Source organism: Dendropsophus ebraccatus, chromosome 8, assembly GCF_027789765.1.
Source record: "Dendropsophus ebraccatus isolate aDenEbr1 chromosome 8, aDenEbr1.pat, whole genome shotgun sequence".
In the NCBI taxonomy this organism is placed as follows: Eukaryota; Metazoa; Chordata; class Amphibia; order Anura; family Hylidae; genus Dendropsophus; species Dendropsophus ebraccatus.
Window position 1 is genome coordinate 106,618,813 of NC_091461.1, and position 25,595 is coordinate 106,644,407.

The 25,595-nt window shown below is 43.5% G+C and overlaps 1 protein-coding gene across 1 annotated transcript in view; it reads left to right on the plus strand.

Moving 5' to 3' along the window:
* NFIA (nuclear factor I A) overlaps positions 1–25,595 on the plus strand; it is a 242,167-nt gene that overhangs the window by 126,478 nt on the left and 90,094 nt on the right. Inside the window, exons 3-4 of the mRNA XM_069981333.1 lie at positions 1,772–1,837; positions 24,373–24,447. Of these exons, the coding sequence (XP_069837434.1) occupies positions 1,772–1,837; positions 24,373–24,447 (141 nt within the window). The remainder of the gene's footprint in view (positions 1–1,771; positions 1,838–24,372; positions 24,448–25,595) is intronic.

Below are 25,595 nucleotides of genomic sequence, written 5' to 3' on the forward strand. Positions count from 1 at the left end.
AGAAAAATACATACTCACCTGCTGCAGGGCTGCAGTGGTGCTCCTGGCTGGCTCCTTCCTCTATCTTTCAGCTCTGCGACTTCAGGAGTGACATCTCTTGTCTGCCACAGAGCTGATGGAGAGAGAGCGACCTCTTGTGGCAAGAAGAGTGATTGACAGGGCCAGGAGCTTTTGGCTCCCAGTCCTGTCAGAGTGCCGCATTTAACTATGGACTCCTGATTAGGAGTGCGTACAGGTGAGGCGCTGCCATGCAATGTGTCCACAATTATGGACAGTTTCTAGATGCACATCTGAAGCTGTCTGGAATTCTGGAAGCCCTATAATTTCTGGGGCTATTTTCCAGCACGGACACCTTTCAGGAAGAATCCTTAACAGTGTCCATGTCCAACAGAACCCTATAGGTTACATTTTCCTGAAGATTGTTTCAGTTCATTGTCAGCAACAGACATATTGATATCAGTATATTAGAAAGTTTCCTACACAGTGGTTAGCCTGAGGATTTACAGCAGGGATGGGGAACCTTAGGCCCTCCAGCTGTTGCAAAACTACAATTCCCATCATGCCTGGACAGCCAAAGCTAAAGCTTTGGCTGCCCAGGCATGATGGGAATTATAGTTTTGCAACAGCTGGAGGGCCGAAGGTTCCCCATCCCTGATTTACAGTATCATGTTAGATTTGTAGATATTTCCGTATATCGCAGAGATGAATATGCGCGCTCTGCCTTTTGGCCAGTCGGGGGTTTGACCCGACTCCTGCAGGGAAGCAAAGACCCCTGGGAAACGGCAATGAGTTAATGCTCTGCACACAATGTCAATGGGAGCGGCCGAGTCCGGTGCACTAAGTAATGCTATTGATTTCATGGAAATGCTTCCAATATGGATCAGTCATTTGCATTCATTATAGATGGGCAGATATTAATCTATTCATCGGATTACCTGTCCGGCTCCCCCGATGATTGACAGCTCGCACTGCTTTACACATTAGTGCACAGTGGGACTATGAAATCCAGACGGCTCCTTCATCATCTCCAGCGAGGACGTTCTGTCACAGGACAATATTTTATTTCTGACAGGAGGGGGCGGTGGGCTTTTAATTAGAGAAACAATAATCAGCGTCTTTCATTTATTCTCCGTCTGACGGATCTAGTGGGCGTGAGGACTTGTGCAACCAAAGTTATATGGCTGCAAGGCATCTACACCATATAATCCTGATGAAATATCTACCCCCCGTTCTGTGTATCCAGCTTCTAGGCAGACCTATGTGTCTCCATGGTTACAGACTACAAACAAGCCTTGTGTAGTCAGATCCTGCTTCGTCTGTAGAAAGGAGGAAAAAAATCTCTTTCAACTTTTTCAAAAATTTCCATCAACTTCAAATGTATTCAATTACTATTTGCTGCCCGTGTCCTCATGACAACACTTCCTGTTTTGTGTTCTAATGCGTCATCCGTCCCAAAGGGACCATAGACTTGAGTGCGTGTATGTAAGTGTAGACGTTGATGTACATGGTTATATGGATTCACACGGCGTTTGCTCTCATGACCCCATGATAACACTTCCTGTTCAGCGCTCTCATACAGAGGTGCTGCAGCCTCCTGACCTCTGACTACTGTATAATCACTGATAACAATGTATATTTCATCACGGCTTTGTAGCCGCCTTTCCCTTGTCATTTGGTTCTCATGATTTGTGCAACATTAGTTTGTTAACTAAAATTTCATGTATTTTATTCTGAAATAGATTCTAAAATGTCATGGATTTCCTTTTTCCAGATTCAAGTCAGTCAGAGAGCCCCAGCCAGCACAGCGAGGCCGACATCAAGGACCAGCCGGAGAATGGTGAGTCCAGTCACACGGGCACACTTATGGGTGACAAAACCATTAAAAAAAAATAATAAATTTTTATAAAGAATATATTGCTGCTTTTTTTTTTATAACAGGAGGAATGATCTAGTACAGGGGTAGGGAACCTAGGCTCTCCAGCTGCTGCAAAACTACAACTCACATCATGCCTGGACAGCCAAAGCTAAAGCTTTGGCTGTCCAGGCATGATGGGAGTTGTAGTTTTGCAATAGCTGGAGAGCCAAGGTTTAGCGTCCCTGTCCTAGTCTATATCTACTATTGATTATATTCAGACTCAATGCGGCCGATTTGGGGGATGTTGGGTTTCCGCCATTGGTTCCAGGTCTACTTCAGTCCCTGTGTACATACACTATATTACTGATCCTGTACTCCAGAGCTGCACTCACTATTCTGCTAGTTGCTGTGAGACACACTTCTATGTATACTGGTAGGTTTTCCTATGCTAGAGCGCCACAGGTTGGGGAGCGCTGCTGTGGAGTCTCATCCTCCTGAATGCTTCATCTACAGTATCAGTGACACGGAGCCATCGCCAGTGTCAGGCATGGAAAGCTAATGTTTTTTTCATGTGAGATTTGTTGTCTAGCGGTTTGCAGCTCACATGCAGTAGTGTGCCGGTTGAGCAGAGCTGAGTGTATTGGTTGAGCAGAGCTGAGTGTATTGGTTGAGCAGAGCTGAGTGTGTTTAAGCAGTGCTCAGCATACTGGTTGTGCAGAGCTAAGCGTGCTGGTTGTGCAGAGCTGATTTTTTTTTTAAGCAGAGCCCAGTGTGCAGTATGTTGGTTAAGCAGAGCTCACTGTGCCGTTTGTTCAGAGCTAGGTATGTTGGTTAAGCAGAGTTGAGTGTGCTTGGTTGTGTAGAGCTAAGTGTGCTTGGTTCTGCAGAACTCAGTGCATTGGTTTTGTAGTGCTGAGTGTGCTAGGTTGTGCAGAGCTGAGCAGATTTCAGTGTGTTGGTTAAGCAGAGCTCTGTGTGTTGGTTGAGCAGAGCGTAATGTACTGGTTGTGCAGAGCTCAGTATTTGGGCTGAGCAGAGCTGAGTGTGTTGGTTCAGTAATGCTCAGTGTGTTGGTTGAGCAGAGCTGAGTGTACTGGTTTTGCAGAGCTCAGTGTATTGGTTGTGCAGAGCTCAGTGTATTGGTTGTGCAGAGCTCAGTGTGTTGATTGTGCAGAGCTCAGTGTGTTGATTGTGCAGAGCTCAGTGTGTTGATTGTGCAGAGCTCAGTGTGCTTGTTGTGCTGAGCCCAGTGTATTGATTGTGCAGAGCTCAGTGTGCTTGATTGTGCAGAGCTCTGTGCTTGATTGTGCAGAGCTCAGTGTGCTTGTTGTGCTGAGCTCAGTGTATTGGTTGTGCAGAGATCAGTGTGTTGGTTGTGCAGTGCTGAGTGTGTTAGTTGAGCAGAGATATGTGTGTTGGTTGTGCAGACCTTAGTATGTTGGTTGTGCAGAGCTCAGTGTGTTAGTTGTGCAGTGCTGAGTGTGTCAGTTGAGCAGAGCTCAGTGTGTTGGTTGTGTAGAGCTGAATGTGTTAGTTGTGCAGATCTCAGAGTGTTGGTTGGGCAGAACTCAGTGTGCTAGTTGTGCAGAGCTGAGTGTGTTGGTTGTGCAGAGCTCAGTGTTTTGGTTTAGCAGGGCTCAGTGTGCTGTTGTGCAGACAGAGCTGAGTGTGTTGGTTGAGCAGAGCTCAGTGTGTGCTGGTATAGTAGAGCTCAGTGTGTTGGTTGAGCAGAGCTCACTGTGCTGGTTGTGCAGAGCTGAGTGTGCTGGTTGTGCAGAGCTCAGTGTGTGCTGGTATAGCAGAGCTTAGTGTGTTGGTTGAGCAGAGCTCAGTGTGTGCTGGTATAGCAGAGCTTAGTGTGTTGGTTGAGCAGAGCTCACTGTGCTGGTTGTGCAGAGCTCACTGTGCTGGTTATGCAGAGCTGAGTGTGTTGGTTGAGCAGAGCTCAGTGTGTGCTGGTATAGCAGAGCTCAGTGTGTGCTGGTATACAGAACTCAGTGTGTGCTGGTATAGCAGAGCTGAGTGTGTGTCGCTGTATCTATTGGCAGACTTCTTCGGCCCCCGGCTGCTCTCAGGCTAATTTCTAATATTATTCTCCCCTGTGGTTTATAAAATACAGGGCTGTTTATTCTGCACATATCTGGCCAGTTGTAGTAACATTCAGGGGTAGATTCCAGCGCTGCCTGTAACAGCAATATGGCCACACCCATGAAAAGTAGAGCCACAGCGCCCACTATAGGCAGAAGGTGCCACTGCAGCACAGCAGACCTTCTAATCCTTCTTGCAGATGTGATAACCCGGGAAGATTACACAAGTTGGAGGCCGCGTTGGCCGACATTCCTGCCCTAATAGAAATCTGTTCTATTCCTGACCAGGGGAGCAAAACTAGTCACGCTTCAGTGTGTCTACAGTGCAGGAGAAGTTAGTGAACCCCTCTGAGGTGTGAACAGAGCTCTTTATAATGTGCAGCTACAATCCTGATGCTTTGTATCCTGTATATTATATAGATGAAGACAGTGACCACCACACAGGGAATGGCAGACACCAGCAAATAGTAGCTGTGGTGGACATGGCTCGTCCATTATCATTCATTTATCATGCAATACTACATTTCCCCTGTAGTGGCCGCTGCTCAGTAAGTGTATAGCTGCCTGCTTCCATCTCACCTGATGCCTGAGGGGCAGATCAGTCCAGGGACTCAGGATCAGTAATGTAATGTAATGTATTTTCACCAGCAGAATAGTGAGTGCAGCTCTGGGGTATAATACAGGATGTAACTCAGGATCAGTACAGGATCAGTAATGTAATGTATGTACACAGTGACCCCACCAGCAGAATACTGAGTGCAGCTCTGGAGTATAATATAGGATGTAACTCAGGATCAGTACAGGATAAGTAATGTAATGTATGTACACAGTGATGCCACCAGCAGAATAGTGAGTGCAGCTCTGGGGTATAATACAGGATGTAACTCAGGATCAGTAATGTAATGTATTGTACACAGTGACCCCACCAGCAGAATAGTGAGTGCAGCTCTGGAATATAATACAGGATGTAACTCAGGATCAGTACAGGATAAGTAATGTATATACACAGTGACCCCATCAGCAGTATAGTGAGTGCAGCTCTGGGGTATAATACAGGATGTAACTCAGGATCAGTAATGTAATGTATTGTACACAGTGACCCCACCAGCAGAATAGTGAGTGCAGCTCTGGAGGATACAGGGTGTATGCAGACGGAGTGACAACTGTTTATGGTATTAGATACATCTCATTTTATTCTAGATAACTTATTAATAGTTGTAGAATGGACTGGAGAGAACCCTTTCCATTCCTGATATTAGTGATGTCGCTCTCTCCTGGTGCTGAGTTAGCGCTCTATGTTATATCTGTATGAGTGTGAGTAACAGAGACATGTTCCAGGATTGGATCTCACTATAAAGAGATCTGTAACCTGAATTTCCATTTGACCCGCTGTCTTCATTATCTGAGGCATTTTAGCTGTTTCTTCTAAACCAGAGAGTGAGTGAGATTACAATCAGCAGAACTGCAGGATTTCATAGAAAGGCTCCGCCAGCTCGGACGCCATACAGCGCTCTTTTGTCCTCCTCAATATTTAGCGCCAACTTGAGGAACCGGTTTTTCAACTTTCCGCCTATAAGACTCGACTTGCAGATACATCTCTAACATTCCTTTATTTTCTGAAGTTAACTCTGAAACCATATACTCCATTCACTGCGGCCGCCGGCATCCGGATTTCTTCAGCCTTTAGCGCACTGATATATAATGTTGACGTATAAACCTACAAATCCAGCCGGCATTGATTCTTAAAGGGGAACACCGGAGAATTTATTTTTTTCTTTTAAATCAACTGGAGTCAGAAAGTTATATAGATTTGTAATTTAATTCTATTTAAAAATCTCCAGTCTTCCAGTACTTATCAGCTGCTGTATGTTCTGCAGGAAGTGGTGTATTCTTTCCAGTCTGACACAGTGCTCTCTGCTGCCACCTCTGACAAGAACTGTCCAGAGCAGTATAGTTTTCTGTGGGGATTTGCCGCTGCTCTGGACAGTTCCTGACATGAACAGAGGTGGCAGCAGCGAGCACTGTGTCATACTGGAACAAATACACCACTTCCTGTAGAACATACAGCAGCTAATAAGTACTGGAAGACTGAAGATTTTTAAATAGAAGTAAATTACAACTTTATATAACTTTCTGGCACCAGTTGATTTGAATGGAAAAAAAAAAATCTCCAGAGTTCCCCTTTAAAATCTTACCCAGTTCACCTCCAGAGTGACAGGAGTCTTAATAGATAGCTATAGCTTTACAAGTATATCAGGTTTGTATTATGCTTCATCCTCTTTTTCATCCTACTTTTGCCTTTAGTGAATGGAAACATTACTGTTTATAGTAACGTCCCTTGGATCCAGCACTTCCCATAAGTAAAGCATTGATGGTAGTCAGTATGTCCGAGCAGAGATAACAGTGTGGGAGGTGAATTCATCCACCGTACAGATTGTTACCGTCTATCAGTGCTGGTGAAACCGATAGGTAATAGTGTCGCCATCGCTAGATCGCCCAGTCCAGGTCCACTAGTTTGTTCTGTCCGTACAGCGGCGGCTGATTGGATTAGGTTACCTGAGTGAAGTCTCCGCTCAGGCTCCGGCACAGAGGCCAGCAAAATCCAATTTTAGCTTAAATTAGTTTTTAGCTTAGAAAATCTGTTATTTGAACACCTGGTGCCGTACTGCACATTATATGTACAAGTCCAGTGCCAGAACCTATAGAATCCAGAGCAGTAACATACGCGAACCCATACCAAGCCTGACCGTACCCTGCACCTAATAATGATATCAGGGAAATCATTAAATACTGGTTGTATATTCTTGTATATAGGAGCAGTATTATAGTAGTTATATTCCTGTATATAGGAGGCAGTATTATAGTTGTTATATTCTTGTATATAGGAGCAGTATTATAGTAGTTATATTCCTGTATATAGGGAGCAGTATTATAGTAGTTATATTCTTGTATATAGGGAGCAGTATTATAGTAGTTATATTCTTGTATATAGGGGCAGTATTATAGTAGTTATATTCTTGTATATAGGAGCAGTATTATAGTAGTTATATTCCTGTATATAGGAGGCAGTATTATAGTTGTTATATTCTTGTATATAGGAGCAGTATTATAGTAGTTATAGTCTTGTATATAGGAGCAGTATTATAGTAGTTAAATTCTTGTAGATAGGAGCAGTATTATAGTAGTTATATTCTTATATATAGGGGCAGTATTATAGTAGTTATATCCTTGTATATAGGGAGCAGTATTATAGTAGTTATATTCTTGTGTATAGGAGCAGTAGTATAGTAGTTATATTCTTGTATATAGGAGCAGTATTATAGTAGTTATATTCTTGTATATAGGGGGCAGTATTATAGTAGTTATATTCTTGTACATAGGAGCAGTATTATAGTAGTTATATTCTTGTATATAGGGGGCAGTATTATAGTAGTTATATCCTTGTACATAGGAGCAGTATTATAGTAGTTATATTCTTGTATATAGGAGCAGTATTATAGTAGTTATATTCTTGTATATAGGGGGCAGTATTATAGTAGTTATATCCTTGTACATAGGAGCAGTATTATAGTAGTTATATTCTTGTATATAGATGCCAGTGTTATTGCTGTTATATTCTTATATAAATTAGTTAGTTTCTTCAGTTTTACTACTAGAGCTGGCAATAGAAATGTTTATAAAATCAGTCTTGATAGTTTCAGTGTTAGGCGTTAGGCCATGTTCTGACACTATTTTTGTGACAAAAACTGCCTACATTTTTTATGATAACCGAGGTTGCTTGATAAAGACACCTGTAAATCATGATAATTTTTATGGCCAGTTTTCCTTACTTTAAAGAGCGGTATGAAGTTAGTCTTCCATTATACTCTCCTTTGTATGGCTGTGTTGCTGTATACGCTGCCCTCGGCTCTCCTGCACTCTCAGCTTCCTCTTCACATTACCTCTTTTAATGTACAGACACATTTCCTAAAGTTTAAGTGGTGATGCGGCACAATGTGTATTATTAAATACGTCGGTGTATGAAGAAGGAAAAAAAAAACAAAAGATGTCTTCAATCTTGTTTAACGACCCTGGCGCCGGCTTGTGCTCGCTGTTTCTCAATGTTTCTTTGCCAAAGTGACTCTCGGCCATGCACTCTCAATACGTTGCTTTACTTTGTATTGAAACCCATGTCAGAGATCAGTCTCCTATTACACATTGTGTTTTACCTTCCTGGAGAAATCTTCCCGCAACTCTACATTATATGGTTCCAACCCCCACAGGGAACATCCACCCACATATAAATAGACACTTCAGGCTTTTGTGGGGGCAACAGCATCGTCGCTCCTTATTAAAAATATTATTGGTCCAGGACCAATTGGACCAGGTCGGGATTTCCCAGTTAATACGCCCATATAACAATATTTCCGCTGCATAACTAGATTTGCTTTGCAGGATTCTTGGGAAACTGAACAACAACCCTTGAAGAAAACTCCAATGGCCACCAAGACATCATCCCTTTAAGGAGCTTTAATGGCCGCCATATTCATTGTCATATTTCTTTTTCAGGCTTTAGAGGTGTAGATTTTCCATTGATATTACACATAAGTCAGTATCGCTTAAGGACTAGCTTTGTTTTTCAAAAATCTCAGAAAACTGGATAAAAGGAGGTGTAATGACTGCCATATTGGTTGGCACCTAGCTTTCCCAGACTTCTGAATAGTATATTTTTAAATTATATTACATCTAGGAAGCTATAGCTACATAACTAGCTTGTTTTTCAGGATTCTCTGAAAACTGGTTAACGCCCCTTTAAAGGGGTACTCCAGCGAAAATCTTTTTCTTTCAAATCAACTGGTTTTAGAAAGTTATACAGATTTGTAATTTACTTCTATTTAAATATCTCTAGTCTTCCCATACTTCACCTGCTGTATGTCCTGCAGGAAGTGGTGTATTACTTCCAGTCTGACACAGTGCTCTCTGCTGCCACCTCTGTGCATGTCAGGAACTGTCCAGAGCAGGAGAGGTTTTCTATAGAAATGTGCTACTGGTCTGGACAGTTCCTGACATGGACAGAGGTGGCAGCAGAGAGCACTGTGTCAGACTGGAAAGAAAACACCACTTCCTACAGGACATACAGCAACTGATAAGTATGAGAAGACTTGAGATTTTTAAATGGAAGTAAATTACAAATATATATAACTTTTTGAAATCAGCTGATTTGAAAGAAAAAGATTTTCGCTGGAGTACCCCTTTAAGGGGCTGTAATGATCACTATATATGTTGACTCCCCCACTTTTCAGACTTCAGAATTGTAAATTTTGCATTGATATTACACCTAGAACGCTATTGCTGCAGAACTACGTTAGGTTAGTTTTTCAGTAATTTTAGAAACCTTGATAACAACCCTCAAAGGAGCTGTAATGGCCGCCATATTGGTTGTCACCCATGTTTCTCAGATATGGCTTTCTTTGATAGAAGTAAATGGATTGTTGAAACTTTATATTGGGTGCAGCAATCTGGGGGTAATCCCAGGGCCTGGGTGATGGAGAAGAGGGTTTGTCAGTCTGGCAATGGTCGGCCATTGTTAGTCATGGTCAGCCTGGCGGTCGGCCATTGTTAGTGATGGAGTCACCCTACAGACACCTGCTGATCAGATACAGCGTTCGCCTTCTATAGCTGGATACATAATTTAGGAGTCAGCTGCACTTGTGGTCAGAGCTGTTAATGCACAGTTCAGCTCTTAGCGGACCCCTGTATAGACAGTTCACCCGTCAGCATAGTTTTACATAGTTAGCAGGGGCTTGTCGGGAATCATCGTAGAGCTGAGAATTCTGGAACATTAACCGGCAGCCGGAGAGAATTCTTGTCAATGATGCAGCCAGCAAGAGGGCGAGACCACAGCTCACCCTTGACCGCCAGAGCCGCCAGTCCTGAGGGCAGCAGGGTCACACTCTGGGATTGCTAGACCCCTTAAAGTGGGGGGGGGGGGGGAGGTGTTATAGGCAGATTACGTAATATCGAACGGAGAACAAAGCGATTGATAGTGGTATAACGTCTATAGGACATTAGGCTGGAATCACACCTGCAGTTTCTGGTGCAGAATTTCGATGCAGCAGCAAGGAGATGTATGAGGCTTCCTTTATACCTCTCATTCCTTACGAATACACTTGTCTAGGAGCTTTATTCAGGGTAGGAGCAGCTCGACCTGTTGCACATGGATTCCAATAGATCCCATTGACCTCGGTAAGGTTTCCGTTTGGACAAAAAAAATATATGGCTAGCGTAGTTTTTACATCCACTCAGATCCTAAATAAATCTGCATCGGAGCTCCGAGCCTAACTTTGATATAACACCTGCTTCTGTGGTTCTGATCTTGATTACACATCTATTTATTCTTTAAAGGGGTTATCCAGCGCTTCAAAAACATGTCTGCTTTCTTCCAGAGACAGCGCCTCTCATGTCTCCAGGTCAGGTGAGGTTTGCAATTAAGTTCCATTCACTTTAATGGAACTGAGTTACAAAACCTGCACCCAAACTGGAGAGTGGTGCTGTCTCTGGAAGAAAGCGGCCATGTATTTGTAGCGCTGGAGAACCCCTTTAAGAATGCATTCACACATAGCATATCCACCGCAGCTTTAATGCTGAAAATTTGACTCTGCTGTACAGCGCTTCTGCACAAAACAAATCAATGGATTTGAAATCTGCAGCATGTGAATATACCCCAAAGATCCATTCACATGTACCACATCTGCAGTGGATTCTGCTACCCCATTCACCTCAATGGGTCTGCAGAAAATCAACAAATCCTCCACTATTGCAAATTATTCAGCAGATCTATTTAAGTCAGCTAGTAGCAAGATTCAGCAGATTGGGCACATCTGGATGTAGCCTTAGGCCATTTTACAAGCCAAAGCCAGGAATGGATTTAGGAAGAGAAGTCCTAGTCTTCCCTTTATACATCGGCTCCTATTATAATCCGTTCTTAGTTTTAGCTTTAAAAACTGCAGGGGCAAAATAACCTGAACATAAGAACACATCCAAAGAGGACTGGTGATGTCACATGATGTCACTATAGTGGGATGTAGAGAAGCGTACACAATGGTCACCACAGTCACATGATCTGACACATACTCAGCAATTGGTGATCACATGATCAATGCCTGGGCAATCTTTCTGCTGCCAGGGTACACACCCAAAATTAGCCTCCATTGATTTCAGTTGGGGTGTTCACACTGTTTGTATATTTACGGAACAGCTAAAATTACTGACAAGCTCTAGTACGGACCATAATTGCGGCACCGATTGTCCCATAGAAGTCTATGGGAGCGTCCCTAATTTTTGCGGATCCTTTATTTTTACAGATGGAACGTCCATAACGTCCGCAAATCTGCAAAAAAAAATCACATTGTATGTTTACTGATCACACTGTATATTTACGAATCCGCAAAAATTACTGACAAGCTCTAGTACGGACCATACTTGGCGGAACCGATTGTCCCATAGAAATCTATGGGATCTTCCTTTATTTGGATGAGTAGTCATTTTAAACCATTCCCACTTCTTAAACTATCACCTTTCCCCTTTTTTGCGGATCCGCCAAAAATGTGGATTACGGATGCAATACGGAGGAATTTTTTTGCGGATTATTGTAGACATCATATACAGTCCTGCAAAACTACTGAGCGTGTGAATGTAACCTCAGGCCATGTTCACATTGCATAAAGCAGCGGCCGTTCTGTGACCCGGCCTAGTTACAGAACGGTCGGTGTCTGGTGCTTGTTTACTGGACCTATTACACGGCCTGATTATCGTTTAACAAGGGCTGCAGGGACATCGTTACCGAATACCGATGTCCTTACAGCCCTTGCTTTTACTTTATACATTACCTATCCAGGCTGCAGGGCTCCTCTTGCGATCTTCTTCTCCCTGGGTCCTGCATGCTCCCGGGGAGAAGACCGCAAGAGGAGCCCTACAGCCTGGATAGGTAATGAATATCGCCGGCCGTGCACCGCTATTACACTTAGCGATGCGTGGTCGGCGCCCGACAATTGTAGGTTCAAACCTATATCAACGATCAGCCGATCATCGTTGCCATCAGCTGATCGTTGTATTTATTACACGGAGCGATAATCGGCTGAATCGGGCTGAAGAATTACTGAAGATCATCCCGGACGGTACTGCTGCTCGCTCCATTGTGTGATCTGACATGTCTGTGCGGCCGCTATTCAATGAATAGCGCCTGCAGAAAACTGACCTGTCAGTTTTTCGTACGGCCGGATGGAATACTATACTATGCATATACTATATGTGAACGGGATTCCATTCATTCAAATACAATGTATGTTTAGCATAAATCATTAGTGACACCACTGATTTATGCGAAACATATGTTGTGTGAACATGGCCTCACACTGTATACTCTGACAGCAAGCAGAGATCTTGAAGGATGACCAGTTGAAACATAACGTACAGTAGAAAGTTGGATAACTGTACGTAACTCTTCCTACACATCAGTATAAATGTATGGCCCTGTCCCCGCTCCAGAGCTTGCAGCACGCTCTGATCTTGTTACTATAGTAGACGCTTATTTCCGGTGTCTGGAATCTCAGCTGTATATATGTTATACTAGCACAGGATGATCTTGTATCATGTTCGGGTAGGTTACATGGTATATCACTATGATTCCACAAGGCAGACGCCGACAGGTGGTCGCTGACTGGACATTGAGTTCTGAAGCTTGGGGCTTATTGCCAGGGAGAAATGTAGAAGTGATTTAACCTATAAGCCTCTCATTAACTCTGTATCATGTAACCCGAGCCGGCCGGGGTGATACCAGGTCACCTCTGATCAGTCGGCGGATATAGAATCTACAAGCGATTGTGTTTCCACTTGGCTAATATTTATAGCTGAGGCAATGTAAACAGTGCGGTATATGAAGGTATATAGAGCGGATGTATGTGGGTGTGATGACACAGGACAGCCTCCTGGCATTGAGCACAGCCCAGCATACAATCTGGTGCTCCATGTAGATTTATTGTTCAGCTGTTATGGATGTTCTGTATGTCTTAAATTGTATAATAGAATGACCCCCACGTCTCTCAGACCCCCGGCTGTTCTTGGCCCCCTCTGGATCTGATTGGACGGGAATCTCAGACATGGTGCGTGATCATTGCTCCTCGACCTAGCTTGGGTGATACGCTGTGGGTCACGTGGGTGGTGCAGGGAATTTTCACAATTTCTTACAGATCTGGGAGGGGGGAGTTAAAAAAATAATAATTTTTTTATTTACATAATAATAATCCTATAATAGAGGAGAAAAGAATATATTAAAGGGGTACTCTGGCAAGTAGTACCCCTTTAACTGGTATCAGAAAGTTATATAGATTTTAAATTTACTTCTATTTAAAAATCTCCAATCTTCCAGTACTTATCAGCTGCTATATGCCCTGCAGGAAGTGGTGTTTTCTTTCCAGTGTGACACAGTGCTCTCTGCTGCCACCTCTGTCCATGACAAGAACTTTCCAGAGCAGGAGAGGTTTTCTATGGGAATTTGCTATCGCTCTGGACAGTTCATGACATGGGCAGAGAGCACCGTGGAAAGAATACACCACTTCCTGCAGCACATACAGCAGCTGATAGGTACTGGAAGGCTGGAGATCATTAAATAGAACTAAACTACAGATCTATATAACTTTCTAACACCAGCTAATTTGAAAGGAAACAAAGTTTGAAAAATCCCTTGGATTGAGCACCATTAAAAAGACATCTCTGCCTTCCTCCAGAAACAGCGCCACATGTGTTCTATCTGGTATTGCAACTCAATTGCAAATATTATGTATGAATAGGAACACACTGCAGTACCACACACAACCTGTAGACTGGTGTGGCGCTGGGATTTTATTTTCGAGTATATAGTGTATTTCTATTCCTCACCGCTGTCAATGTTTCTGCTTGCTCTCAGTGAATGGAAACATTCTTGCTTAATGAAGAACAATCATGGCTTAATACCAGTACAGGGTGTCACATTTGTATCCAGTCTAGACAGTCCTTTGTGGGTTAAACATGTCAGGAGAACAAATCTGGCTCCTAGTTTGTTACAATGTATCAGCACAGGTAAAATGTATCGGTCGAGAGTAGGCAACTCAGTACACAGAGGATTGTCTAGACTGGATACAATTGGAACAAATTAGGCAGTTGATAAAGGCGCAAGCCGAAACGCGTCCTGTGCCATTTGTTTTTCATCTTTGAAGATGCAATAAATATTGTAAACATAGCTGATTGGTGAGTGCCGAGAAATTTATTACAATTGGAGCAAAGACGCCTTTTAGATCTGTAGGGGTTTTCCGGAATGATCCGATCTACATTTGTCATATATGTCAGGAGAATTTTCGTCAGGATCCATTGATACAACGGTGTCCATCAGAGGTCAAGGTCAGGAAACCCTCCCTCCGTATACCCAGATATACTGTAGTAGGAAAGTAGCCTAACTGTGCATTATAGGAACAGCTTGTTATTGTTGGAGATTTACAGAGCGCGAAATATAATCTGTAAATCATTATTAGGAAAGATGATAAGTGGAGTCAGCAGCAGGTGGTCGGAGGGTGGGGGGGGTGGCCAGAGCCACCGGGGCCCCGTACCACAGAATGGAAAATGTCTGGTCTGGAATATTTTGGAGAAGATTAGAGGCGGAGATGGTGCTCAGTTATTACTGACAGCAGAACCTCTCATCCTCCCATAACAAAGGCCACAGACACAACAAGGCTGCTGTCACACTGCCTTATATTTTTACAAAAATGCTAAGAAAACAAAAACAAACTTTTTGGGGGGGCTTTGTCTAAATGAGCGAGTGCTTTGGATTTTTTTTTCTGCAAACTGTGCCCTTTCTCTCCAATAGAGTTCAATGCAATTTCTTCTCTTTGTCTCAATAATGCCAAACTAAAAATGCGCCAAAAAAATCTTTGGCATTTTTTCTGGTATTTTTTTTGGAGTTTAGAAAAAAAAACACAAAAAAGTTGTGTGTAAAGCCACCCTCATGGTAGTTATATTCTTGTATATAGGAGGCAGTATTATAGTTGTAATATATGCACAAGCCAAAAAGACAGAAATGGCTGCACATCGCACCCATGGCTGTAATATTCTTGTATATAGGAGCAGTATTATAGTAGTTATATTCTTGTATATAGGAGCAGTATTATAGTAGTTATATTCTTGTATATAGGGGGCAGTATTATAGTAGTTTTATTCTTGTATATAGGAGGAGTATTATAGTTGTAATATTCTTGTATATAGGATCAGTATTATAGTAGTTATATTCTTGTATATAGGGGGCAGTACTATAGTAGTTATATCCTTGTACATAGGAGCAGTATTATAGTACTTATATTCTTGTATATAGGAGCAGTATTATAGTAGTTATATTCTTGTATGTAGGAGCAGTATTATAGTAGTTATATTCTTGTATGTAGGAGCAGTATTATAGTAGTTATATTCTTGTATGTAGGAGCAGTATTATAGTAGTTATATTCTTGTATATATGAGGCAGTATTATAGTAGTTATATTCTTGTATATAGGAGCAGTATTATAGTAGTTATATTCTTGTACATAGGGGACAGTACTATAGTAGTTATATTCTTGTATATAGGAGCAGTATTATGTGTGGCTTGATCAATTCATACACAAAATTCTGATGTTTTTTATGCAGCCGAGAGGCACTAGTGTCAGCCATAGGTGTGAGGTGCAGCGCTCTTTTTCTTCCCTGAACCGTATTATAGTAGTTATATTTTTTTACATGGGGGGTAGTATTATAGTAGGTATAATCTTGTACACAGAGTAATATCATAGTTGTCTGGTAGGGCAGTATTATAATATAGCAATAATATCTTTCGCAGGTATTCTTCTCTAAGTTACCAGATAGATCTACACATATTCCAAAATACTTGGGCCACAACATGTCCTACAAATCCTTAATCTGAAGCCCTTTATGTCAGTACCGATGGGTTTGGCTCCTCCCGGCTCCCGTTGTGGCGTTACCAGCGGACGGATGTCTCAGCTCTTCGATGTCGTCTCACCAGTGACCTCTCACATCAGTCTTTACCCCTTTTGCTTTGTGCAGCTATTTACATTATTTTTTCTCTATTTCTTCCCGGTTTAATGTTGCAGTTTGGAGGCTTTTACACAAATCTATCAGTTTTTGGAGCGCTCGGGCACGACTCCTGCAGCAGTGCTATTAAAAACCAATATTGTGCAGGGCAGCAGTCAGTGTGATTTAATGAGTGACCCCGTCCAATCCCTTCACTGTAACCTCTTAGTGTTTCTGCTGCTAGAATGATTTTCTACACTAAAAGTCTTCACACTTTTTCCATTTTCCTCTCCCAAACATTATAATTGGCACTTGTTTGGCAACACGCACTTGGCATTATACATAAAGCAAATCTAAACCCTGAGCATTCAGGATACTGGGAGCCAAAGCCTGGCAAATCCGCTTGTCTGGAAGTGACAGATATATTGGTAAGATAGTAATTACTCCCAACAGTTCATTAGTTTAACACTTCTCTAATGGAAATCATTTCAAGGGGTTGTATGGGATTAGAAAACATGGCTGCTTTCCTCCAGAAACCTCTCACCTGGTCACGAGTTGTGTCTGCCATTACAGCTCGGCTCCATTGAAATGAATAGGCTCTGCTGCAGTACCATGTACATCCTAAGTAGAGGCGTAGCGCTATTTTTGGAGGCAAGCAACTACTTTTCTTACATTTTTGCATATAGGCAAAGAAGCAGAAAACTTCCACTATACATTTTATGGGAAGTACATGATTGTGCATCATTACCTGTTTACAGACCCTTTAAGGCTTAATAACTATTATGACATCAAAGGATCGGGCATGGTTGTGTTAGGTAGCCCATCATTACCTTTAAAGGGGTTGTCCAGCAAAAAAATTTTTTTTTTTTTTTTTTAAATCAACTGATATTAGAAAGTTATATAGATTTGTAAGTTACTTCTTTTAAAATCTCCAGTCTTCCCATACTTATTAGCTGCTGTATGCCCTGCAGGAAATGTTGTTTTATTTTCAGTCTGACACAGTGCTCTCTGCTGACATCTCTGGCCGAGACAGGAACTCTGTCTCGGTTTTCTATGAATCCCCATAGAAAACCTCTCCTGCTCTGGACAGTTCCTGTCTCGGCCAGAGATGTCAGCAGAGAGCACTGTCAGACTGAAAATAAAACAACATTTCCTGCATGACATATAGCAGCTTATAAGTACTGGAAGACTTGAGATATTTTAATAGAAGTAAATTACAAATCTAAATAACTTTCTGATATCAGTTGATTTGAAAGAAAAAGATTTTCGCTGGACAACCCCTTTAACCGGTGTACCATCTATTTTAGCATCAATAACTTTCATAGTGGGAAGTACCTTCATCATGCCTGTGACATCATAATTCCAATATGGCACCATGCAGGCAAGGGGTGCACAACCTGTGTCCCTCCAGCTGTTGCAAAACTTCAATTCCCATCATGCTTTTGCTATCCAGCCATAATGGGAATTGTAGTTTTGCAACAGCTGGAGGGCTGCAAGTTGTGCACTGCAGTTTACTAGTCCTTTAAAGGGGCACTCAAGCTAAATGTTTTTTTTTCTTTAAAAATCTCAAGTCTTCCAGAACTTATCAGCTGCTGTATGTCCTGCAAGAAGTGGTGTATTCTCTCCAGTCTGACACAGTGCTCTCTGCTGCCACCTCTGTCCATGTCAGGGACTGTCCAGAGCAGCAGCAAATCCCCATTGAAAAGCTCTCCTGCTCTGAAGAACAGTTCCTGTCCTGGACAGGGGTGGCAGCAGAGAGCGCTGTGTCAGACTGAAAATAATACACCACTTCCTGCAGGACATAGAGCAGCTGATAAGTATGAGAAGACTGCAGACTTAAAAATTGTATTTAATTACAAATATGTATAACCTTCTGGAACCAGTTGATTTGAAAGAAAAAAAAAATTGCCGAGGTACCCCTTTAAGCTTAACTGTTATGACATTACAAGGACACCTATGACTTTCATAGATGAAAGTGATGTTGTTATGCCAAGACATCATTTCCAAGATGACGCCATGTAGATCATTATTGCCTAAAAGTGGAAGTTCCTCTGTAACCAGTGCATTGGCCCTTTAATATGTGGTACACTTACATTATCAGGTCCCTCAATGTACCCCATTAGCAGAGATGAAAGACTGTTGAGGTTGCTGCGTTAGGTTGGCACTGGATTCTGCACTCACTGGGCTCTTGTAGGGATCCTATGGGCCTGAGGGCAATGAGAGGTGATTTTTAATGTAATGAATAGTAATTGGGCTACTAGCCATATAAATGCTGGTGCCAACATGATGACGCTTCCCGAGGTCTGACTCCAGTGCTGACTATTGTGTATAATTTACATACTGGCAGCCGACTAAGTCAGGTGAGAATTCAGATCCTGGGGCTCTTAAGATACATACAGGGTGGATTTGTAAATTTGTAAATGACTAGGACTTTTTGTAGTGTTATATTTTTTTCGGGTTATCCATCATGGGTCTATTTTTGTGCTATGCCAGGCACCAGTGCCAAACTTAAAGGAGAAGTCTAGGAAAAGTGGAAATTTTACAGCAGGCAGAGGCAGTGGAGCATGATAAACAAGGGCTACTTACCCGTCCCTGTGCCTACGCATCACTGCCTTACTGCTCCGGGACACCCGCAGGGCTCCTGGATCTCCTTCTCTAGCGACGTTATGACCCGGCTGCTGCAGTCACTGATTGGCTGAGCAGGCAGTCCATCAGCTGCATTGGGTATTTTCCCCTTAGGGCCCTATTCCACCAGACGATTATCGTTCGCATAATCGTTAACGATTAACAATCTCAAACGACCGCCATTGCGAAAGACCTGAAAACGTTCACTCATTTCCATGGAACGATAATCGTTACTTATGATCATATTTGCGATAGTTTTTTCTTCGCTATTATTTCGCTATTGCGTTCGTATCTACTGCGAACGGCCGAACGAAGTCTTACTCAATGCGAACGTTTTGCGAATGAGCAACGATAAAAATAGGTGTAGGTCGTTATCGTTTTGATTCGAACGATTTAACGATAATCTGAACGATAATCGTCCGGTGGAATAGGGCCCTTAGTCAAGTGGGGGTCCAGGGGCCTGTGATGCTGTACTTCAAGGGCACAGGAAGAAGTAAGTAGCACTTGTTTATTATGTTCCCCCTGCCTGCTGGAAATTTTTCATTTCATTTTTCATCTAAAACACTGAACACAGCATTAAATCTGCACCATCAAATCTGCAGCGGATATGCTGCGGATCCTGTACGTGTGAACGCACCCTTAAGGAATTTCATTGTATATAGCAGTGATGACCACATTATAAGTGGTGGGCTTCAGTTAGTCCTCAGAGACTACCACAGTTCCACTACCACTACCTTTTAGTCTATCATTGGTTTGCGTGTAGGTAACCCCCTACTGCCAGGCCATTACGTTACACCTCCAGATATCGCTCCTAACTCCTATCAACTGGATGTTCACTGCTGAGGTCACTGCTCAGGTCACTCTGTGGTAACTGCTCAGGTCATTGGGTGGTCACTGCTCAGGTCATTGGGTGGTCACTGCTCAGGTCACTGGGTGGTTACTGCCGAGGTCACTTGGTCAATGCTGAGATCACTGGGTGGTCACTGCTCAGGTCATTGGGTGGTCACTGCTAAGGTCACTGGGTGGTTACTGCCGAGGTCATCTGGTGGTCACTGCTGAGATCACTGAGTGGTCACTGCTCAGGTCATTGGGTGGTCACTGCTGATGTCATTGGGTGGTCACTGCTGAGGTCATTGGGTGGTCACTGCTAAGGTCACTGGGTGGTTACTGCCGAGGTCACTGGGTGGTCACTGCTGAGATCACTGGGTGGTCACTGTTCAGGTCGCTAGTTGGTCACTGCCAAGGTCACTGGGTGGTCACCGCTAAGGTCACTGGGTGGTCACTGCTCATCTCATTTGGAGGTCACTGCTCAGGTCTTAGCAAGGAAAGCCTAAGGTTCATGATGCACTGAGAGCAGTGGTAACCGTCCCCTTTAAAGTTCATAAACTACAACCATGTCCATATACTACCATGTTGGCTGTCATCACTACTCAGCTTCACACCCCATCGAGAGCAACTATTAGGAGTCCATAAACTGTTAACATATCTATAGACTGTCAAGTTGGTCACTACTGCTCTCAATGGGGCCTAAACTAGAGTGCTCTGCCTCTTGAGAACTGCATGGTGATGACCACCTCCTGGAGAGCATATAGACATGGTTGTAGTCTATGAGCTTTAGGCAACATGGCATGAGCGTGAGTGTTCTTACCCATGAGAACTGTGTGAGATGACTGTAGTCTATAAGCTGTCAAGGGAAATGTCACCACTGATCTCAATGGGGCATGAACCTGAGCAGTGAGGACCACCCCCTTGACTGTATATGAACATAGTTGCACTCTATAGGGTGGTGACTACTGTTCTCAACGAGGCATGACCATGAGTGATAGTGATAGTGGCCACCTTATCTAGACACTCATTGGCGTCTTGTGCTGAATAGAGATAAGCGAACCTGGAGCATGCTCGAGTTAATCCGAACCCGAACATTCTGCATTTGATTAGCGGCGGCTGCTGAAGTTGGATAAAGCCCTAAGGCTATGTGGAAAACATGGATATAGTCATTGGCTGTAACCATGTTTTCCAGACAACCTTAGAGCTTTATCCATGTTCAGCAGCCACCGCTAATCACATGCCGAAGTATCGGGTTCGGATGAACTGGAGCATGCTCGAGGTTCGCTCATCTCTAGTGCTGAAATACTATATTTTCTATATACACAGTGTTAGTCAGTTGGCATCTACTTACTATACCTAATGCCCAGTTTAGGCTAGCATATGGCCACTGAATGGATCAGGAGTAGAAGGAAGTTTAGTTGTGTTGCTAGATCTCCCGTCACTATCTATAGTCACATTCACTTGTATCTTGTAGCCGAGAGGCATTAGTGTCAGCTGTATTTTACTTTTTTCCCTTTTCTGAGTGGGTAGCACTCCTCCTGGTAAGACCCATGTGACCCCAATTAGTAGGAAACACCTGTGCACACATGGCAAGTACCTACTATTTGTCCTATTCTACCTCCGGTGCAGTGGTGAGCAGTAAGACCTTGTTCACACTTGTGTTGCTTGGTGGCCACTTTCTCCTCCGGCAGCGCCTGCTGTGTTTGGGGGGCCCTTGGGGTTTGGTCCTGTGACATTGGGATTGCAGGGCCATTCCGTGGCCTCCCTTCCCTGCTTTCGCTCGCTTTGCGGAGTTGGTGGTCGCTGACCGACACAGTGTTGAGTTAGTGTAGGGACTCATGTGAACCTGGGGACCTGCACGTGGTACATGAGGTAATATGGTTTAAAGGGAACCTGTCACCCCCCGTACCGGGGTGACAGGCTCCCGACCCCCCGTTAGAGACCCCTATACTTACCTCATCCCGCCGGGTCCCGCTTCTGGATTCGGTCGGGTCCCGGAGATCTCAGCTGCTGCAGCCCGGCGCGCGCGCTGAGAGATGAGTCCAACACCCATAGAGAATGACAGGAGAGTCCAGCGCTCCGTCATTCTCTATGAGCGTTGGACTCATCTGTCAGCGCGCGCGCCGGGCTGCAGCGGCTGAGATCTCCGGGACCCGACCGAATCCAGAAGCGGGACCAGGTAAGTATAGGGGTCTCTAACGGGGGGTCGGGAGCCTGTCACCCCGGCACGGGGGGTGACAGGTTCCCTTTAATCAAATTTTATACCAACATCCTGGCATTGGTTTTTAAATGTAGCCGAGAGGCATTAGTGTCAGCCATAGGTGTGAGGTGCAGCAGCTCCTTTCTCTCCTTGTCCGTAATTCACTTGTATCTGCCACCATCAGTGCCCGTTGGTACCTCAGATATCTTCAGCCCTGAGTTTACATTGAATTCTCCCCGCCTTTCTCCATTGCATTGCATCACTCTCCATTCATATCCTGTTTGTCCTTTGCAGTGATTTACACCCAGACAAATGCAGTACTTCATATAGGACACGTTCACTGCAGCAATCCATCAGTGACATTGCAAACTCAACTGCGCTGCTGCAGAGCCGGGTTAGCAAAACTCCCATTATTACACCCTATTAAGCCGGGACCGGGAACCACTTTCCAATGAACATAGAGATCTGGCCTGGGATTGTGGAGCCCTTTGTAGGAGGCCGCAGAACGGAGTTTTCTATTCATACATAGCCACTTCCAGCTGTTGTTATTGAAATCCCCACATAATCTCTCGGGGTCAGAGGACAGTCATCCATGACTGCGGCTCTAAAAAGGTTATGCTGATTTCAGTTGTCAAATATTGCCCCCTTTTCTCTTTTCTTCAATAACCGCCATTCTGCCTTTTCAACAGGAAAGATCCAGCCAAGAATTGTATTACATGAATTTAAAGTCTTAAAAGTGTTCCCTCATTGTAGGAACACGACATGCTCTGGATGGGATAATTCATTCCCCTTTATTTTCTTTCCTGGGATTTCTTGAATACATTTTGCACTGGATTTGGGCCGTCTTAGAAGCCACACAATAGACGTCTGCCTTGTGGGTAGGAAGATGCGGCGCTTTACTGGTGAAGCCAAGAGCATGAAATATTATAAGAGCGGGTTATCAGTCACCGACCTCCACAGTGATCATAGTATCCAGACTGTATGATAGAGGTATAGGGCATGTCCACCTCTGAGAAACCTACAGATTTATATATGGAATCAATGCACATAAAAGGTAACTGTGTATATAGATATAACATTACAGTACTTAAACTGATCCTGAATTATACTGCAGAGCTGCACTCACTATTCTGCTGGTGGGGGTCACTGTTTACATACATTACTTATCCTGTACTGATCCTGAGTTACATCCTGTATTATACTCCAGAGCTGCACTCACTATTCTGCTGGTGGGGTCACTGTGCACATACATTACATTACTTACCTGTACTGATCCTGAGTTACATCTTGTATTATACTCCAGAGCTGCACTCACTATTCTGCTGGTGGGGGTCGCTGTGTACATACATTGAATTACTTATCCTGTACTGATCCTGAGTTACATCCTGTATTATATTCCAGAGCTGCACTCACTGTTCTGCTGGTGGAGTGACTGTGTACATACTTTACTTATCCTGTACTGATCCTGAGTTACATCCTGTATTATACTCCAGAGCTGTACTCACTATTCTGCTGGTGGGGTCACTGTGTACATGCATTATATTACTTATCCTGTACTGATCCAGAGTTACCTCCTGTATTATACTCCAGAGCTGTACTCACTATTCTGCTGGTGGGGTCACTGTGTACATGCATTATATTACTTTTCCTGTACTGATCCTGAGTTACATCCTATATTATACTTCAGAGCTGCACTCACTATTCTGCTGGTGAAGTTACTGTGTATGTATATGACATTATATAGCTTTATACTGAGCTTCTTATACTGCGACACATTTGCTAAGTGTAGTTTTGCAACATCTGGAAAGCTTCCGGTTGGGCTCTTTGGTCTGAATTAGTTCAGTGATGTTATATCCTTATGCAGGTGAATAGTCTTTGCCAAGTAATGTTACTAGTTTACCTCTTTGATGTGAGAGCGGGCTCAGAGATCACACTGATTGTGTCAGGTTTATTAGACACCAGCTGCTTATTGTACCTGCAGCGGCCACTAGAGGTGAAATGTAGTATTACATGCAGCCATTCAAGTGAGTATCCAGACTGTGTATTACAAAGCCAGAGCTGGTGTTTGTCAGTGGCTCTCTTCTCTGGGGTTACCGACAAGGGCCCTAATAGGGTATATAGAAAGAGTTGTCAACCCCTGGAATAAAGGGGGGGACATAGGATCCCTTGCAGAAGCGATGTTCGTGCCTCTGAGCCCTGCTGAGTGTTTAGCAGCTGTTACTGTGAGATTTCCCTTATGTAACCTCAGACGGGGAGACGGGATCTCGCGATTTTGTTTGGTTGGAGCGCGTTTCGTGATAATCCCAATCAGATGTTACTTAATAGAAGGGCTTTAAATCTATCAAGGATCTCAGTGCTCACCCCTGGAGGGGGATACCTCGCCCCTGATCTCCTCATGTGTAACCAGCCACTCGGGGTTATTCAGGGTAACGCGTTATTAAAACTCTATCTGTTCCACATTTCCTGTTAAGTTGCTGGTGCATTAAGGAACCGTCCAGGTGCAGATACTTTATCCCATCTCCAATCTTCTGAAAACCCAAAACCGCACAATAACTCAGCAGCCGGGCCGAGCGCTCTGTTTATGCTGTTTATCGTTCATGTCCATTTATAAAAATCAATAAAGTTGTGCGCTGTCTTTCAAGGGCTGGGAGATAAGTGGCGGCGTATTTAAATATTAATCGCTGATCTTGCGCTTTTTCTTTTTTTTTTTTGCAGGACATTTGGGCTTCCAAGACAGCTTTGTGACTTCAGGTGTTTTCAGTGTTACAGAACTTGTCAGAGTGTCGCAAAGTAAGTACCCCCTCCCCCACTCCATCTCCCCCATATTGTGTTACTTATACTTCATACAATATTATGTTGCAATTTTCTATATATCCAGGTGGATTTCTGACATCACCGAGGCCCGGTAAAAAAAATTAAAGTTCTGCAGGATCAGACTACACAGGGTTCGTTTGTAGTCTGTTACCATGCATTCAATGTATTCAGCTCTGTCTCCATGGTTACAGACTACACACCACTCCCTGCAGTCATGTACTCCCTCTGCCTCTCCTTTTTACTGTTTTACATAGTGGTAGGAGAGGAAGCAGAAGAAGCAACTGCAGGATCAGACTGCACAAAGGTTGTAGTCTGTAATCATAGCGACACTCTGCATAGGAACTGGATGCCTAAAACAATAGAAGATTTTTTTTATCATGAGTGCACAGTTGCATCATTCCCTATTTAGCTGCCTGTATACAGTAGCATACATATCCTTTAGGCATCTTCAGTGAATCTTATGAGAAAGCTCAGTGTACGCCTTGGATACTGTTGCACAAAAAAAACTGGAGTACATGCCTTTCTCCATACTTTTATGTCCTTTACAGACTGTTTCTCAACAAGGGTACATGTCTTAGTGGGCAAAGAGTGCATCTTAGGTTGGATGTGACAATGCATGCAAATATTTGGGGTAAAAGTCTGTCTAAACTCAGACTAGACCAGTATCCAGTATCCAGTTTTATTGTTGTACTGTCACAATACTGTAGGGTTTTCACTGAAATTACACAGTACTTCATTGAAACTGCAATGTGTGAACACCGCCTGATAGATTTAGGCATAGGATCTTTAGAATATTTGCACACGGGTCAGATACATTGCAGTTTTTCTGTGGAATTCTGCATTAGGCTATGTGCACACTCTGTAAGAGACCGGCCGTTCCGTGACCCGGCCGGGTCACGGAGCGGCCGGTCTCTGAAGAGAACTTTAGGGCCGCAGAGCTGTGATGTGGGCGCATCCATGTGCACCCGCATCAGAACTCCCCACAGCACACTATGGAGCGTACAGCCAGAGCCGCTCGCTCCACAGTGTGCACTGGCAGAGTTTTCTGCGGCCGCTATTCAATGAATAGCAGCCACAGAATACTGACATGTAAGTTGTTTGCGGTGCCACTAGGGATCCCGGAC